Raw genomic sequence first — 17,739 nt, 5'->3', positions numbered from 1 at the left:
TCACATAAAGCGCCTTAGGATAAACTGTCTAAAGAAATTAAATATTCTTAGAGTCATATCTGCAACAAATTGGGGAGCAGACAGGTACACCTTATTACATCTATATAGAAGCTTGATAAGATCCAAAATCGATTTTGGATCTTATCGGAGCAAACGGAGCACCTGTTTACAGCTCTGCAAAACCAAGTGCATTAAGATGGTTAGACCCTGTACACCACAGTGCACTCCGCATAGCCTTGGGAGCATTCCGTACTTCTCCAGTTCAAAGTCTCTATGCTGAGGCTTATGAACCACCACTTCACCTCAGAAGACAAGAACTCCTATCTTATGCAGCTAAAATAAAGTGTTTTCCAAACCATCCTGTGTTCAAAACATTATATACACCAATATGGGAAAATATGTACAGAATACACCCAACAGTTAACAAACCAGCAAACATACGCATCAAAGAGCTACTTCCAATTTGGTCTCTTGATATCAACAAACTAGCTATTATACGAAATGCACCAAAACCCCCCTGGGAAATAACATCACCAAACTGTGATACCTACTTTCAATCTTGGGGAAGACATTCCCTACCACGAAGCAGCTTTCAACAACTACATGCTACATATCTAGAGAAATATCCACAATATGCACAAATCTATACAGATGGATCGAAAACCGATACAAAAGTAAGCGCGGCAGCAGTTTTCTCTGATACTACAATAATCCAAGTCCTCCCAACAGAATGTAGCATCTTCACAGCTGAATTGCAAGCGGTGAAGTTAGCAATAGACTAAATATGGAAGAAAAAGCTACCCCATAGTCTGATCTTCACAGATTCCCTCAGTACGATGCAAGCAATACAATGTGACACAAAGAATTTTCATCCAACTCTAAGACAAATCCAAGTTACCCTAAACAAAATTCTTAAAAGAAAACCAGACGTCACTTTTTGTTGGATTCCTGGACATATGGGAATTAAAGGAAATGAACAAGCAGACCATGCAGCAAAAATGGCAACCGGCACCCTTTCTTCAACCACCAAAGTCCCATTTACAGACTACAGACATAGTATCAAAGTGAACAGCAAAAAACAGTAGCAAAGAATATGGAGCGAGCAAACACATAATAAACTTTTTCTAATTAAACCACTTTTAAATCAGTGGAAATCCAGTGAAAGAGATGTCCGAAAAGAAGTAACCCTTGCCAGGTTACGAATAGGGCACACATATCTAACCCATTCCTATCTACTTAAATCCGAAGAACCACCTCAGTGCAGACAGTGCCGTGTACAACAAACAGAACATTTACTACTAGATTGTCCAGCCTTTATGAATGAAAGAAAAATAGCCTTTAGTTCTGTAACTAAAAATCAAGATGATCTAGTTTTGGAAAACATTCTAAGTGAAGAAAATAACGTAAGAGAAGTTTTTCACTACCTAAAATCAATAGGATTATATAATCAGATTTAAAACACAAAAATCACCACAAGTCAATGAATTCATTCGAACTCCGTCTCTTCATAAAGTCAGGTATTACTTAAATCCAAAATTTGAAAGAAAACAGACTAGGGAATCAAAACCGAGATAGGTGCATTATGGCCACAGAAGCCGATGCGCCAACAACTAATAAACAACAACAACAACAACAACAACAACCTCTCCTCCACTCTAGGCTTTTTTCACCACCGATTTTTTATAGTCTACCTTTTCAGGTCATGCTGCATCTGTAGTATTATAGCATATCTGCTTATAGTTATCATTTTGAAATAGTGCCAGGCTATGAAAAGTATGGGATAATTCGAGGCTATATGTGGTGTTGTGCTATGCTGACACTGTTTCATATAAAAAGAATGGGAGAGTTGCAGGCTATCGTGTGACAGTGTCACACAATAACCTATATCTCTCTAAACCTTTTTTGTTTAGCCAAGTTATGTCTTTCAGCTCTCTTATTGTTCATTTTTGCATCTTTCTTTTGAGGCTGGTTTTTTTTTTTTTTTTTTAGGAGCATTAGCAACTAAGGCCATATTGCTCCGGGGATATGCAGTGGTCCTTCCCTGACCTTTCTGCATCCTCCGTGTTTGGTGGTCACAGACTCAAACCCCGGTCTAATCAAGAAGCGTGTACTACGCACTGCTGCTCCAGCCCACCTGGCTACGGAGGCACCTTCTCAACTGGAAGAAATGTGTTTCTAGTTTCTATCATAAATCCCTTAAACATTTCCTATAATGTATTTATATTAAACAACATAAAGTAATAATTCCAGCTCTTAGAGCTTAAAAATACCTGAGTCAACCAACTATAAGCTTGCTTTCTTCTATCATATGCCTCAACTAATGCTAATAACTTCCTGTAATTAAATCTACCAATAATGTTATTAGTCTGAAACAGTATACAGTAATAACTCCAGTTATTAGAACTCAAGAAGAAAAACCTGAGTCTATCACAACTTCCTCTAAATAATGAATTGACCTTTCCCTTTTACCAATGAAATTTCTTTGGATACTACTCATATTATAATATTATGATCACTCCCCACTATCGATTAATGAACTTCCATATTTTTGTTACTGCTTGGATCCTAGGTGAAACAAGATCAAGGTTATTTGATCCCCTCCCCCCTTTCTCTTACATGTTGAAATAAATAGCAGCCACCTAATTGGTTCAGTAAACTACTCCCATTGTGTGTAATTCATGACCATGATTTCAAGTTTGTAAGAGGGAAATTAAAGTCACCCCCCCCCCATAATGATGTACTTGCTCTTGTTTGCCCGCTTAATTTGCCTAAAGATATTTTTATCAAAGAGATTTGTTTTTAACACCCCCCCCAAACTATTTACCAGATCAGAACACAGATTTCTTTTATCACTAATCATCTCACACTGAACAGACTCGTCACAATGTATGTGGATTTGATCAGGCTTTTGGAACTGCTTTGTTGCTTTCAAGCAGCTTTCATAAACAGCATAACCCCTCCAACACCTCTTTACACTTCCCTATCTCATCTGAACATGTTGTGCTCATATCCCCTAACTCAGGATAGCACTACGTTTCAGTTATTCCTACAATGTCAGAATTAGTTGATCTGACAAGGAAATCAAATTTGCTCATTTTATTTACAGCACTCCTAGTGTTACTATACAGGCAGTTTAAGTTTCGTGTGTTTTTTACTTTTTACTGCCCTAATACATTAGCATTAGTGGAGGCATTTGATGCAAGAAAGCAAGCTTATGCAGCATCAGCCAAAAAAAAAAAAAAATAAATGAATAAAAAATAACCACTTCCACTTCACCCCTCTGTTCGTTCGAAATACCTGTCCAGCTGAGCCTTAAACTTATTTAGGCTATCAACTTCCACGACAAGGGATGGAAGTCTGTTCCACCAACCAACCACCCGCTGGCTAAAGGCAAATTTCCTACATCTGTCCTTCCTCAATTTGAATTTATGCCCTCTCAGGTGATTATTCTGAGCGAGAGGAAGAATCCCATCAGCATTGAGCATGCTCAAAACATTCAAGCTTTATACACCTCTATCAGATCACCTCGCTGGTGCCTAGTCTGCAGACACTGTAATTTGCAAAACTTAAGCCTTTCTTCGTAAGAGCTCCCCTTTGTTCCATTCACTAATCTTGTTGCCCTTCTCTGTACTCGTTCCAGCAGCTCTACATCCTTCTTGAAATGAGGCCTCCAGACCTGTATACAGTACTCTAGGTGTGGCCTGACCATTGCCTTATACAAGGGAATAATCACCTCCTTATCCCTGCTAGAAAAATTCCTATATATCATTGACAATACACCATAAGCTACTCTTGCAGCCCATCTGCACTGCTGAGAGAACTTGATATCTGCCTACACAACCACCCCCAGGTCCCTTTCATTCTCTACCACTGTCAGTGTAGTACCACAGAGTTGATATGAATGTGGATTTTCTCTGGGGTTGCTGTTTCCCATATGTAGTACTTTTCATTTGTCAATGTTAAACTTCATTTGCCACCTCTCAGCCCATCTGCTCAACCTTTCTAGATCCTGTTGCAGCAGCATAGTGTCAGTAGTGTCCTTGACAACCCTGCCAACCTTCGTATCGTCTGCAAACTTGGACATTAAGCTTGATATACCATCATCAATATCATTTATAAATACAGAAAACAATAATGGACCCAATACTGAACCCTGAGGGACTCCACTAATAACATTAGTCCCCGATGAACAGTGTCCATTGATTACCATTCTCTGTCTTCTCCCCCTCAACCACCCCTTTATCCATTGCAGCAATTTGCCTCCAATGCCACACTGCTCCAATTTGTGCAGCAGTCTTCCATGTGCAACAGTATCAAAAGCCTTTCTAAGATCCAAGTATATAATATCAAAGTTATTCCCTGCATCCAGTTCTTTTGTGACTGCATCATAGTATCCAATCAAATTGGTCAGGCAAGACTTCCCCTTAACAAGACCATGCTGTGTCCGAGCTATAACTGAAGTCTTGTCTAGAGGATCCTGCAGTGCTTCTTTAACCAGTGCCTCCATTAATTTTCCTGGAACAGAAGTTAAACTCACAGGTCTATAATTACTTGTGTCACCCTTTGATCCTCCTTTGTGAATTCGGGTAACATTTTCACATCTCCAGTCTGTGGGTACCTCCCCTGAGTCCACGGAAGCTCTCATAATTATGGCTAAGGGTTTGCTTACTTCCTTTGCTGCCTCCTTTAATATAACTGGATGGATCCCATCCACCCCAGGTGCCTTTCTTGTGTTTACCTTCAACAATTTCTCCTCCACTTTACTTTCAGTTATTACAAGATTCTCTAGCTTACTGCTAGAGTTGAATACACCTCTGGCATTCCCCTTGCTGAATAACTCCTCATGTGTGAATGTCGATGCAAAATATTCATTTAGTTTGTTAGCTACCTGAGCAGGGTCATCAACAGTTGACCCATCGATATCAAGTGGACCAATCTGATTCATCCCCTTCCTTCTAGAGTTTACATAAGTAAAGAACTCTTTGCTGTTTTTCTTCGCATCCCTTGCCAAGTATCTCTCGTAATCTGCCTTCGCCTGCCTAACCTCCTTTGTAACTTGGTTACAAAGGAGGTTAGGCAGGCGAAGATCAACTTGTATCTATCATAGGCTTCTGTGTCACGTGATAATTTGTATATATCCCATGCATTTTTCCTCTCTGCCATATGCCTCATTAGTTCATCTGACATCCATTTAGGCCTAAACCTTGAACAATATTTCTTAGTTGTTATGTAAAGCCTAGTAGCTTCCAAGATAAGTTCTTTGAATGCTTCCCATTTTGAATTTGCTGTTGGTAATATCATCAGTTGATCCCACTGTATAGAATTTAAATACTGTCTCAGTCCATCGTAGCCGCCTTTACGAAAGCAATACCCCTTCCCTTTACCCCTAATGGTAGTTACCTCTTTGAGTAACTCCCACTTCAGAACACTGTGATCACTGCTACCTAGTGGTTCATTTATCTGCAGATTCTTAATGCATGAAGAATCACTACTGATAATCAAATCAAGAGTATTACTCCCTCTAGTTGCCTCCCGAACATGCTGATGTAGAAAACAATCATTCAATAAATCCACAAAAGCTTTGCTAGTGTGTGAGTGACCAGCCCCCAAATTCCAGTCAATATCTGGGAAATTAAAATCCCCCATTATAAGACTCTCTGATTTACTGGCCCACTCTATTTCTCTGTACAGTTTCTGATTATACTCATCAGAGTCATTAGGCCTATAGCACACTCCTACTCTCAATTTTGATCTCCCAGTGCTTATGTCACACCAAACTGACTCGACACTGCACTGTCCAGCGATGTCGACTGGCTTCACTTCCTTGGATTTTATGTGTTTCTTAACTAATAGCATGACCCCTCCTCACTTCCTATCTTGTCTATCCTTTCTGTAGACATTGTACTCCCCAAATACCAGTTCTGCATTCCTTATATCTGTGTGACACCATGTCTGTGAAATCCCAACAATATCTGCTTTTGATGTTTTGAGCAATACCTCAAATTCATCAAATTTATTTACTAAACTCCTAGCATTGGTGTACACGCAAGTATACATGCACCTGCTCTTCCTCTTAGCCACCCTAACACAACCCATGTGTTCACTTGTATCCCCATGATTCCCAGCAGTCTCTGAAATATCCTTCATCTTATTTTCCAGGCTGCTGCTCATTCCAATTAAAGCAGTGCAAGAATCACTTTCTCCTCTTCCAGTGGCTACTGTTAATCTATTAGTCCTTGAATCCCCCCAATCTAGCAGTTTTCCTACCCACCTAACACTGCCTCGATAGCATTAGCAAACATTCTTGCACCCTTTCTATTTAAGTGTATCCAATCCCTGTAGAAGCAGTCTCTCCTGTTAACAAGTACAGACCAGGCTGAAAAAAATTCTACCCCTTGAGTCCTGCACAATCTTTCCAGGGCCGAATTGGTCGACAGGGCTCTCATCATGTACTCCCTCCTATCGTGTCTGGGCAGAATTGCAGACACTTTCAGATGGTCAGTAATGGTCTGGGGCATGTTCAACTGGCATATATTGGGACCTCTGTTGCATCTAGATGCATCTCTGAACAGTCTAGGTCTTGTGTCCATCCTTGCAGACCATCTGCATCCCTTCTTAGTCATTGTGCACCCACAGGGCAATGGAATCTTGACAATGCGCCTCCCCATTGACCCATGGTGACTGGAACATGGTTCGAAGTGCATTCCGCAGATTTTACCACCATAAAATGGCCTCCCCATTTACCCGACATGAAACCTGTGGAGCATATTTGGGAAGCTGTGGAAAGGTCCGTTTGAGCTTTGGATCCTCCTCCCAGGAATGCGACGGAATTATTGATAGTGGTGTAGCAAGAATGGATGGAAATACCTGTGGAACGTTTTCGTGAACTAGTGGACTCAATGCCTCGCCGTGCGATGGCCCTTGTCTGGGCGAAAGGTCTGTCTGCCCGTTATTAGGTAGCTATCCCATGATTTCTGTCCACTCAGTGTATATCCAACAGTTGGGGCAAATAAACATACCATAACTCGCAGGTGAATCAATCGCCGATGGCAATTCCAAGAGAAATGTTATCCTGAGACATTTTATACTTGCTGTTTCTAGTTAAAACAATATCTAGATATCAATATCTAAAGTTTGATTAAAATTAACTATCAAAAATATTATCAATAAAAAACTGTTTGTAACAATCACACTTATATACTTTTAAGAAAGTGGCTTACAATATGATATCCTACTTTATAATTTCATATTGAATAATCCAAAAGTTGGTTTCAAATTTTCTAATTTTTTGAGCAGAATCACCTGCTGTGTTTTTATCATAAGGTAACACTAACTGTCCTGATTTAATGGTACAGTTACCACTGTGCTGCTAAGCTACCAATTTAAAAATAGTTCATTATTGTTTACAGTATTGTTTATATTTAGCTAAATATACTATTTATAATTACAACAACAATCATCACTACCAATGTCTGTTAATTCAGACAAGTATATATATTCTGAAATACTGTCTTGATTTCAATAACCCCAGCTACATGATCATCAAGATGAAAATTACAAAATTAATTAAAATTTAGATCACAAATTAATGAGAAACTGTAAAAATTCTACAAAATTTCACTAGCTTCACCTGAGCTGAAAAGACACATGACCAGTTCCATTATGGAACTGATCATATGTGACAACCTCTCCATGCTAATTAAAATGTAGTAGTGAATTATCAATTCTGTACATATAGAGGACTGGCTGTGCTTGGATAATAAATGAGCCCACAAGCTCAACGTTGTAACATGCACACCTTGTAACACCAAGCTTGTATGCTATTATATTGTAGTTCAGTGAAACCATGTTTTAAACTTTTCTGTCCATAATGGCCATAGAGAATATAAAACCAAAATGTATATTATTTAAAACATTTTTAATTCAGAAAAACTCTTCCATAAAAAATTAACTACCATTTTCTTTTCAGCTTTATAAATGAAGGATCAGCATTCATCAGATCTCTTGCCTTGGGTTCTGTGGCACTTGGAGGTGTGGTTAACAGTTCCCCTCTTCCTCGACTATCTCCAAAATTAGGACCTCCACTTCCGCCATTAGGAATTAATCCACAAACTCAAAAGAAAGAACAGTGTTGTACCACCCTTGCAGCAGGTAAGGAAATATTACTATGACAAATATGCCATAAATTCGTATGAAAGAAAACAAATCAAATTATGTTAAAAAAGTTACAATACTTGTTCTGCATTTTGAAAAATAATTTTAATTGATTTCAGTTATGCTCCAAGGCATGTACATGCATTTCGTTTATACTCCAGTTCCAATGTGTACGTATTTATAGCAAAATCAAAATGCCATAGCTAATTGTTTTTTCCAAATTTTATTCACTCACTGTTCTCAGTTGATTATTGCTGGAAAATGTGTTTGATGGAAACAGAGATTCTATAAAGATTCTACTTAAAAGTTATGAAACTATATAAAAAGAGAAATTCATTTAACTTAACTTAACTTAATTTTGCATCTTATCTCCTTCTAACTACTCCGCTTGGGACTTAATACATTGGGCCTAGAAATTCTGCTGTCATTGGAAACATGTTTGAAATTCTCTTTCTGCAATACTATCAGAAGTATCTACTCTGATTTTTGCTGAATCCTTAATATTTTTTTTATCTTGCTTTTACTGTATGTTAACTGAACACTTTATCAGTTTTATGTGTAAATGTATATTTTATATTTTTATTTGTATTAAATCTCTTGCCTTTGTGCTTTGGTTTGATGCTCAGAAATCAGAAGTGGCACCTTGTCTGTGCTGCTCAGAGAACTTCATATTTGACTGCACCATTAACCTTGGGTCTTTTTTATTCTCTACTAACCTGAGTATGGTGCTACACAGTTAGTACATTAATCTGAGGTAGATTAATGTACAGTATAGATCCTGCTACCTATATGAATTATACCTTATTAATGTAAACTTTAATTTCCTCTTCTCAGCCCATCTGCCTAATAGGTTCTAATACCTCTCGTGTTTGGGGTTTTCATAGAAAAAAGTATATCCTGATTTCTGTCATTAACTGCTCTATCAACCTTCACATCACCTGCAGACTTGCACATCAAACCTGATATTCCTTCATCAATATCATTAATCAATAGAAACCAACAGTGGATCTAGCACCAAACCCTGTGAGGCGCCACTAACAACATTAGCCTACAAAGCACAGTGCCCATTGATGACTACCATCTTCTCTCACTCAAACATTCCTTTATCCACAGTAGCAACCTGTCCTCAATGCTACATTGCCCTAGTTTATATAGCATTCATTTATGTGCAATAGTATGAAAAATGTTTCTGAAATCCAAGTATACAGTGTAAAAATTATTTTCTGCATACAGTTCCTTTGTTACTGCATCATAACATAATAATAGTGTTATAACTGTTCAACCTTCTAAACAGTTATAATGATAGATATGATTGAGAGTGTACAGAGTCATTATTTTTGTACATTTCATCATGTATTAACAAAGTGGGCTGTTTAAAGATCTCACTTTCATTAAAATGAATGAATATGAGAAATGGCACTTGATTCAGAACTAAGTACAAATACAACAACAAAAATTTCCACTGTTTCACTCTTCTATAATTCAGTTATCACTGCTGTATTATTTGATTCACACTGCAGTGAAGCCAGTTTGCTATGTAGCAAGATGCAAATTCAGTTATCCTCTTTATGAAGTCTAATGACACATATGGCAGACATTAATCCTTTCAGAGATACCATATGGTAGCACTGTTCTTTAATTACAGAAATGCACTGTGATAAAGTGTCACTTTGAGAATGGTAACATGACCCTGAATGTGTATTTGCATATATATATATATGTGTGCTAAGCACCTGTTGTCTTCACCTATTCATCTGTTCTTCTATCCACATGTAACCGAGGGACTCTCAGTGGACGGATTTTCATGAAATTTTGTATTTGAGCTTGTTAAAAATATTTGTCAAGCCAAACAAAATTTCATTAAAATTAGACAAATACTTGGCAGCTTGAAATAGCATTTAGCATTAGTAGAGGCATTTGATGCAAGAAAGCAAGCTTATGCAGCATCAGCCAAAAAAAAAAAAAAAAAAAAAAACACTTCCACTTCACCCCTCTGTTCGTTTGAAATACCTGTCCAGCTGACCCTTAAACTTGTTTAGGCTATCAACTTCCACAACAAGGGATGGAAGTCTGTTCCACCAACTAACCACCCGCTGACTAAAGACAAATTTCTGCACGTTCTATCCTACCTCTGTCTTTCCTCAATTTGAATTTATGCCCTCTCAGGTGATTATTCTAAGCAAGAGGAAGAATCCCATCAGCATTGAGCATGCTTAAACCATTCAAGGCTTTATATACCTCTATCAGATCACCTCGCTCTTGCCTAGTCTCCAGACACTGTAATTTGCAAAACTTAAGCCTTTCTTTGTAAGAGCACAGCTTTGTTCCATTCACTAATCTTGTTGCCCTTCTCTGTACTCGTTCCAGCAGCTCTACATCCTTCTTGAAATGAGGCCTCCAGACCTGTATACAGTACTCTAGGTGTGGCCTGACCATTGCCTTATACAAGGGAAAAATCACCTCCTTATCCCTGCTAGAAAAATTCCTATATATCATTGACAATACACCATGAGCTACTCTTGCAGCCAGTCTTCACTGCTCAGAGAACTTCATATCTGCCTGCACAGCCACCCCCAGGTCCCTTTCATTCTCTACCACTGTCAGTGTAGTACCACAGAGCTGATACGTTGCTGTGGGGTTGCTGTTTCCCATATGCAGTACTTTGCATTTGTCAATGTTAAACTTCATTTGCCACTTCTCAGCCCATCTGCTCAACCTTTCCAGATCCCGTTGCAGCAGCATAGTGTCAGTAGTGTTCTTGACAACCCTGCCAACCTTCATGTCGTCTGCAAACTTGGACATTAAGCTTGATATACCATCATCAGTATCGTTTATAAATACAGGTTATTATGTAACACTTGTGATTGTGATGTCATGTGTGAAGAGATACATATATACAGAAAGAAAAGTGACAAAAAAGTGAATAATAAGGAAGGAGACTAATAAATATTATAAATTGTAGTTAAACTAAATGGCCATTTAGTTTAACTGCAATATGTTTATGTTCTCATAACTGCGTTTATGAGAACATAAACCTATAGAGCCCCCATAGCCAAGTGGTCAAGAGCAGGAGTGCAGTATATCATTGACAATACACAATCTTAGGTGGCCTCCGCAAATAAAAATTTGGCAGGAAACAATCAAATTCTCCAACCAACTGAAATATCTAGGCGTGATATTGGACCAAAACCTGTCATTTCAGGACCATCTGAAATATCTCCGTAAAAAAATAAGACTCTACGCAGCCATGGTTGCCAGGGTCACGCGTAAAGAATGGGGCTTGAAAAAGCGAGTCCTCAAACTGTTCTATAAAGCTATCTTCACTCCTGTCATCACCTATGCATCCGGCGCATGGTTTCAAAAAACTACAACAGCAGTAAACAGACGTATCACGGACCAAATTCACAGATCCATCCTCCTAACCATCACTCGCGCTTGCCGCACGGTGAGCACCCACGCCCTGCAAGTGCTCGCAGGCACTCTCCCACTGGACTTAGAAATCATACGTGGCCTACTGTACTATCTAGACAAAGGCACCCCACAGACTTTTCTGGGGTTCACTATTGACCTAACCAGCAACAGAAATGTAGAAAAGAAGAGGATACAAATTCACCTGCAGCAGGCATGGCAGGCATGGCAGGAAAGGTGGTGCAACTCCCAAAAGGGAGAGATCACAAAGAAATTTCTACCCAAATATTGAACAAAACTACCCAACCTCACCCAACTGGTTCTCCCCAGGTCTACAAGCAACGTACCTCTTAACTGGACTTGGAGCGATTAATGCCAAACTGTCTCTACTTGGGATTCAGGTTGATCCAACTTGCACTTGCGGGGGGCTGGAGAGCTGGCAGCACCTAATGTATGACTGCAGGCTCTATGAAGACCTACATGGTGTTTTACTCACCAGAATCCACTACTTACCACAGGGACAAGAACATCACCTCCTAGACACGAAGGAGGAGTATCAAGCCTTCTCGGATTATGCACAAGCACTGTTCGCGAGGAGGAGGAGGAGAAACCAAATGGCTGCAGCCCACAGCCCACTACCATTATAACCAAAAAACATCTGTTCTTCAGCTCGCTAGGACTGGGACACGAGAAATGACCCACTCCCAAGAATTAGAAAACTCAGGAAACAAACTATACCAAATAGACTAACATGGACGGGACCCATGTCCCATGAAAGACAAATGGAGATGACTACCAAACATAGACACCCCACCAGCTGGGTCTATGTAAACAAGACACACTCCTGAGAACTGGAATGCTTAGGAAATAAACCACACTAAGGTAAAGGACTAACATGGACTGGACCCCGGTCCCAAGGATGACAACTCGGACATAACACCAGATTGGACACCACCAACAACAAGGTCATTGTATAGTTTTCCTGCAGACGCTTGTTGGCAATCGCACCGGGCTCCCTTGCCTGGTGCCTTTCCACCCCCTCCCCTGCGCCGGTGGTGGGACGGTCCCCCCCCCAGCACTCCCTACTTTCTCCTGGTGAGGTATGGGCCTGCCTCACTTACTTCTGGGGTTGCCTACCCTACCATCCCCATATTTCTGCCTTAACCCCCCACCCAGCCTTCAGTCTCCCACCCACTCTATCTTTATGCTAGCGAATGTCCCACGCACAAAAACTTAATTATGTCAAAATTCCCGTTCGCCCTTTCTTTCGGCCTTTATTATGCAAGCATTATCCCCCTCACCTAACGATCATCAAACCGACGATGATGGATATATGTATCTGTCTGTATGTATATGCACATATACACATGTATACGTGTATATAAAAGAGCGCGCACTTTTTTTTTTTTTTTTTTTAGGTCCTAGCCAGAGTGAAACTAAAACTACTGGGTTCCTGGTTTGCCTCCACGGGGCGAAGGTGGGGCAACGTTGGGCCTCAGCAGGGGTCCAGCGGCTAAATGACCAGATGAACAACGGTACACGTCATCACATGACGTGTACCGTTGGATATTAGACCGTTGGATATAACGTGGATATTAGAGCTGGAAAAGGAATTAGAAAATGTGAATTGGAATATCATCGGTTTGGCTGAAACAAGAAGAAGAAATGAATCACTTATAAGTTTATCAAGTGGAAATCTGCTGTACACCAATGGAAACAGTGAAAGGAGTGAAGGTGGAGTTGGGTTTCTGGTCCATAAAGATTTTAAAAACAACATTTTGGAATTCAAAAGTACATCACCAAGGGTGTCAAGACTAATATTCAAGATTTCTAAGAGGTACAAGCTAAAGATTATAATGATTTATGCACCAACATCGAGCCATGATGATGAAGAGGTTGAAGAAATGTACACTGAAATTGAGAGTCTTATAGATGAGCAGAAAACCCATTACACTATTATTATGGGGGACTTCAATGCTAAGGTTGGAAAAAGGCAAAACAGCGCAGAAAGAGCAACTATAGGAAATTATGGAATTGGTGAAAGACTTGTGGAATTTGCAGAATCTCAAGGACTGTCAGTAATGAACCCTTTTTTCAAGAAAAGGGTGAACAGAAAGTGGACATGGAAGAGTCCAAATGGATTAACAACTAATGAAATCGACTTCATCCTCACTAACAGAAGATATATTGTGAATGGTGTTACCGTCCTGAATAAGGTAAATGTTGGAAGTGATCACAGAATGGTAAGATGTACACTTGATATAGATGTAGGAAAGGAAAAAACTGACTCGAGTAAATAATACAAAGTCTTTGAAATAACAGAGGAGGAGAAAAAGCAGTATGTACTGGAACTTAAGAACAAGTTTGAGCTTCTGCAGACTGCTCAGGACCAAGATATCGACGAGGAATATTACAACTTTCTGAAAGTGATAAAGGGGAAACAGAAATCCAAAGAAGAAAAAATTAGTCAAGAAACACTTGTCATGATGAACCAAAGACGACAAATGAAAAGCAAGAAAAACACTGACAGGGAGAAAATTGAGTATACTGAGTTATGCAAAGCCATTATAAAGAGACTCAGAGAGAACATAAGAAGATTTAACACAAGAAAAGTAGAACAGGCATTAAGGGAAAACAAAGGATTTAAATCAGCAGCCATGAGCAGTAATACAGAAAGACAAATGATACTGAAACTGAAGAATAGCGATGGTGTACTTATAAACAGCAGAGAAGGCATAATTCAAATAGCAGAAGACTACTATAGAGAATTATACAAGGAGCGAGGGAATGATACCAGCAGTGGGGAACATGGATTGCAAAGTAGCAACACATACGACATACCCGATATTCTTCCTGATGAGGTAGAACATGCATTGAAGAAAATGAAGAATCGGAAAGCCCCGGGGGAAGATGAAGTTACTGTAGAGTTGTTAAAATTGGGAGGTAGAGACATAACACAAAAACTGGCAAGGCTCTTCACAAAGTGCATTAGAAAAGGTGTGATGCCTAAGCAGTGGAATAATGCAATCATAGTTTTGCTGCATAAGAAAGGAGATAAATCAGAAATTGGAAATTATAGACCAATTAGCTTGTTATCCCATATCTACAAGTTGTTCACAAGGGTCATTACTAACAGATTAGAAAGAATACTTGATGAGAATCAACCGAAAGAGCAAGCTGGCTTTAGGACAGGATTCTCAACTATGGATCACCTTCACGTAATATCACAGCTAATGGAGAAAGCAAATGAATATAAAACACCATTATGCCTGGCATTTGTGGATTATGAAAAGGCATTTGACTCCATACAGCATAAGGCAATGTTTCGGGCACTGGAAAGACAAGGCATAGATACTCCATATATTATGATTTTGAAGAAAATATATGAGAGTGCTACATCCTTTATTAGACTAGACAAAGACAGTAGCAAATTTAAAATCGAGAAAGGAGTTCGACAAGGAGACACAATATCTCCGAAGCTGTTTACTGCTGCCCTTGAGGAAGCTTTCAGAAGATTAGACTGGTCGCAGAAAGGAGTCAATGTGAACGGAGAGTACCTAAACCATTTACGATTTGCAGATGACATTGTGGTCATAAGCCACGATCCCAAAGAATTAGAGGAAAATCTTAATCAGTTATGCACAGTTAGTAAGGATTTTGGACTAAAGATGAATATGGCGAAAACAAAAGTAATGATGAACAAGTATGCCACGGAAAGGGAAATAATGATTGAAGGAGCAGTAATTGAAAAGGTGGAGTCATATACTTATCTGGGACAAGTTATTAGCTGTAATAATGATAAATGGCTGGAAGTCAAGAGAAGAATAAATTTTGGATGGATAGCATTCAGGAAATATAGTCACATACTGAAGAGCAATATCCCAGTTTGTCTGAAACGTAAAATAATGAATCAGTGTATACTCCCCACCATGACTTATGGAAGTGAAACTTGGGCACTCACCAAAAGAATGGAAGAGAAGCCGAGAACTACACAGCGAAGAATGGAACGAATTATATTGGGAATCAGACTGTTAGATAAGAAGAGAAACACATGGATTAGGCAGCAAACTCAAGTAAAGGACATTCTTATCAAAACTAAAGAACTAAAATGGTCTTGGGCAGGACACATAGCTCGAAGACATGATGACAGATGGACTAAGAAAATAACAGAATGGTACCCAAGAGGAGCTAGAAGAAAACCTGGAAGACAAAGGCGGAGATGGATAGATGAAATTCATGAATTTTTGAGTAGTAAATGGATGGCCAGTGCTCAAAACAGAAGGAACTGGAAAGTTGCTGGAGAGGCCTTCATCCTGCAGTGGATTGAAAATGGCTGATGATGATGATGTTTCAGATACCTCCACTTATCGTGAAGTAGACTCGGCACTGTTTACCAATTTGGTCAATCAATACAATAAAACGTTGACCACGTATCAAAAAAACGACTACATTACTATGGCCCAGTTAAAGGAATTGAAGCCCAGAACATACAATATTCCTGCACTTTTCGGTCAGGTAAAATTACACAAGACTGGATTTCCTATTCGACCTAGTGTTTCCTACAGAAACTCTAGGAATGCAGGTTTCCTACAGAAACTCTAGGAAGATACAGAACCTATGCAGGTTCTGTATCTTCATCCTTAGCCACATATGTATATAGCATTATAAAACCCTTTAGACAGGTAATACAATTTGGGATTAAGAACTACGATACATTATTTAATAATCTTAAAGACTGTAGACTTGACGACAATGACAATTTATTCTCACTAGATGTTACCTCGAATGGAAATGTTGAATGCACATTAGATATTATTTAGGATATGTTAAATAAAAACTCGATACCGATTAATTATACGAAGCTACCTATTAAGGAAATTTTTTCACTTGATTGAACTGTTAGTTGAGGCCAACTATATCACCTTTCGAGACAAGGTGTACAAACAAATTTTTGGATTGCCAATGGGTTTGAGCCTGAGCGGCTTAATGTCAGAGATCTATCTCTCAGCGATTGAGCATATACATTTGACACCTTTTCTACCCCGTATCACATACTATGGAAGGGATTTAGACGCGTTCTAGTTATTACTGATAGTAGTACTATCCAAGACATTTTACATTCGTTTAATAATATTCATTCTAGACTCAAATTTACATTGGAAAGGGAGGATATGGATACAAAGTCATTAAACTTTCTAAATTTCACGCTTACTCAGGACTCTAATAAAATCCAATTTAGCAGCTGTCGAAAACCTACAAACACCGGTATGCTTCTACGTGATAATAGCTATCAACCGTTCACCTACAAAAGATCGATTATCTTTAAACAATTTCTAAATGCCTATAAATATTCAACAATGCAATCTGCTTTGGGCTCAGAAATACAAATATTAACTAGCAGGTTCTTAAACAGGGATTATCACCTTGCCACAATAAACTGAATTAGGGTACAGGCTAAGGATAGGATAGGATACAAAATACTACACCAACCAACAATACTAATATCAAAAAATATTTCTGCCCCATATGTTGAACAGTGGCACAAACAGCTTAATAGATTCTTTAACGATACCTAATTTAAAATTGTGGCCAGGTCAATACAGAAATTGCACACTATACTGAACAATCGCTTGGTTCTTACCACATTCACAACACAAATTAATGATCTTGTATACCTTTCTTGCAGTGATTGTGACTCGCCTTACCAAGGTTTGACGTGATTTTCTCTGAATATTCGTTTAATCAACATGAAGCCTCAGTTCGTGCTTCTTGTTCAGCAGCGTCAGAATTAGCCTTTCGTGCCATTAACGAAAAACATACCTTTTTATTTAACGAGGCCAAAATACTTAATGTTCAACGTAATTATACACGACTATTAATTGCAGAAATTAAATTAAATAGAAATTAAATTACACGAGAATTCTGTTAATGTTCGGTGGCCATATTTGATCTCCAATGCTTGGACCTTTACGCGCATGTGCAAACACAAATAATCGCTATTTAAGTTTCAGGTTGAACCCTATTCGGTAATTTTCATTCCTGTGATCACGACATACGGTCAAAAAGCATTGTCAGCTCAGGAAGGAAAATCATTTTGAATATTTTCGTTAGAATCTTTTTAATTTTTAATTGCATTAAATTGATTTTTAATTGTGTTAAATTGAACAATTGTGTTGA

The 17,739-nt window shown here is 38.8% G+C and overlaps 1 protein-coding gene across 1 annotated transcript in view; it reads left to right on the top strand.

Moving 5' to 3' along the window:
- LOC150087211 (glycogen debranching enzyme) overlaps positions 1-17,739 on the top strand; it is a 763,093-nt gene that overhangs the window by 507,725 nt on the left and 237,629 nt on the right. The window contains exon 19 of the mRNA XM_090371076.1: positions 7,970-8,151. Coding sequence (XP_090227202.1) covers positions 7,970-8,151 — 182 coding nt within the window. The remainder of the gene's footprint in view (positions 1-7,969; positions 8,152-17,739) is intronic.

This window comes from Mastigoproctus giganteus, chromosome 4, assembly GCF_048544385.1.
Source record: "Mastigoproctus giganteus isolate SK-2022 chromosome 4, ASM4854438v1, whole genome shotgun sequence".
NCBI lineage: Eukaryota > Metazoa > Arthropoda > Arachnida > Uropygi > Thelyphonidae > Mastigoproctus > Mastigoproctus giganteus.
Note: the sequence above shows the minus strand (reverse complement) of the source record. Positions and strands in the feature narration are given on the sequence as shown.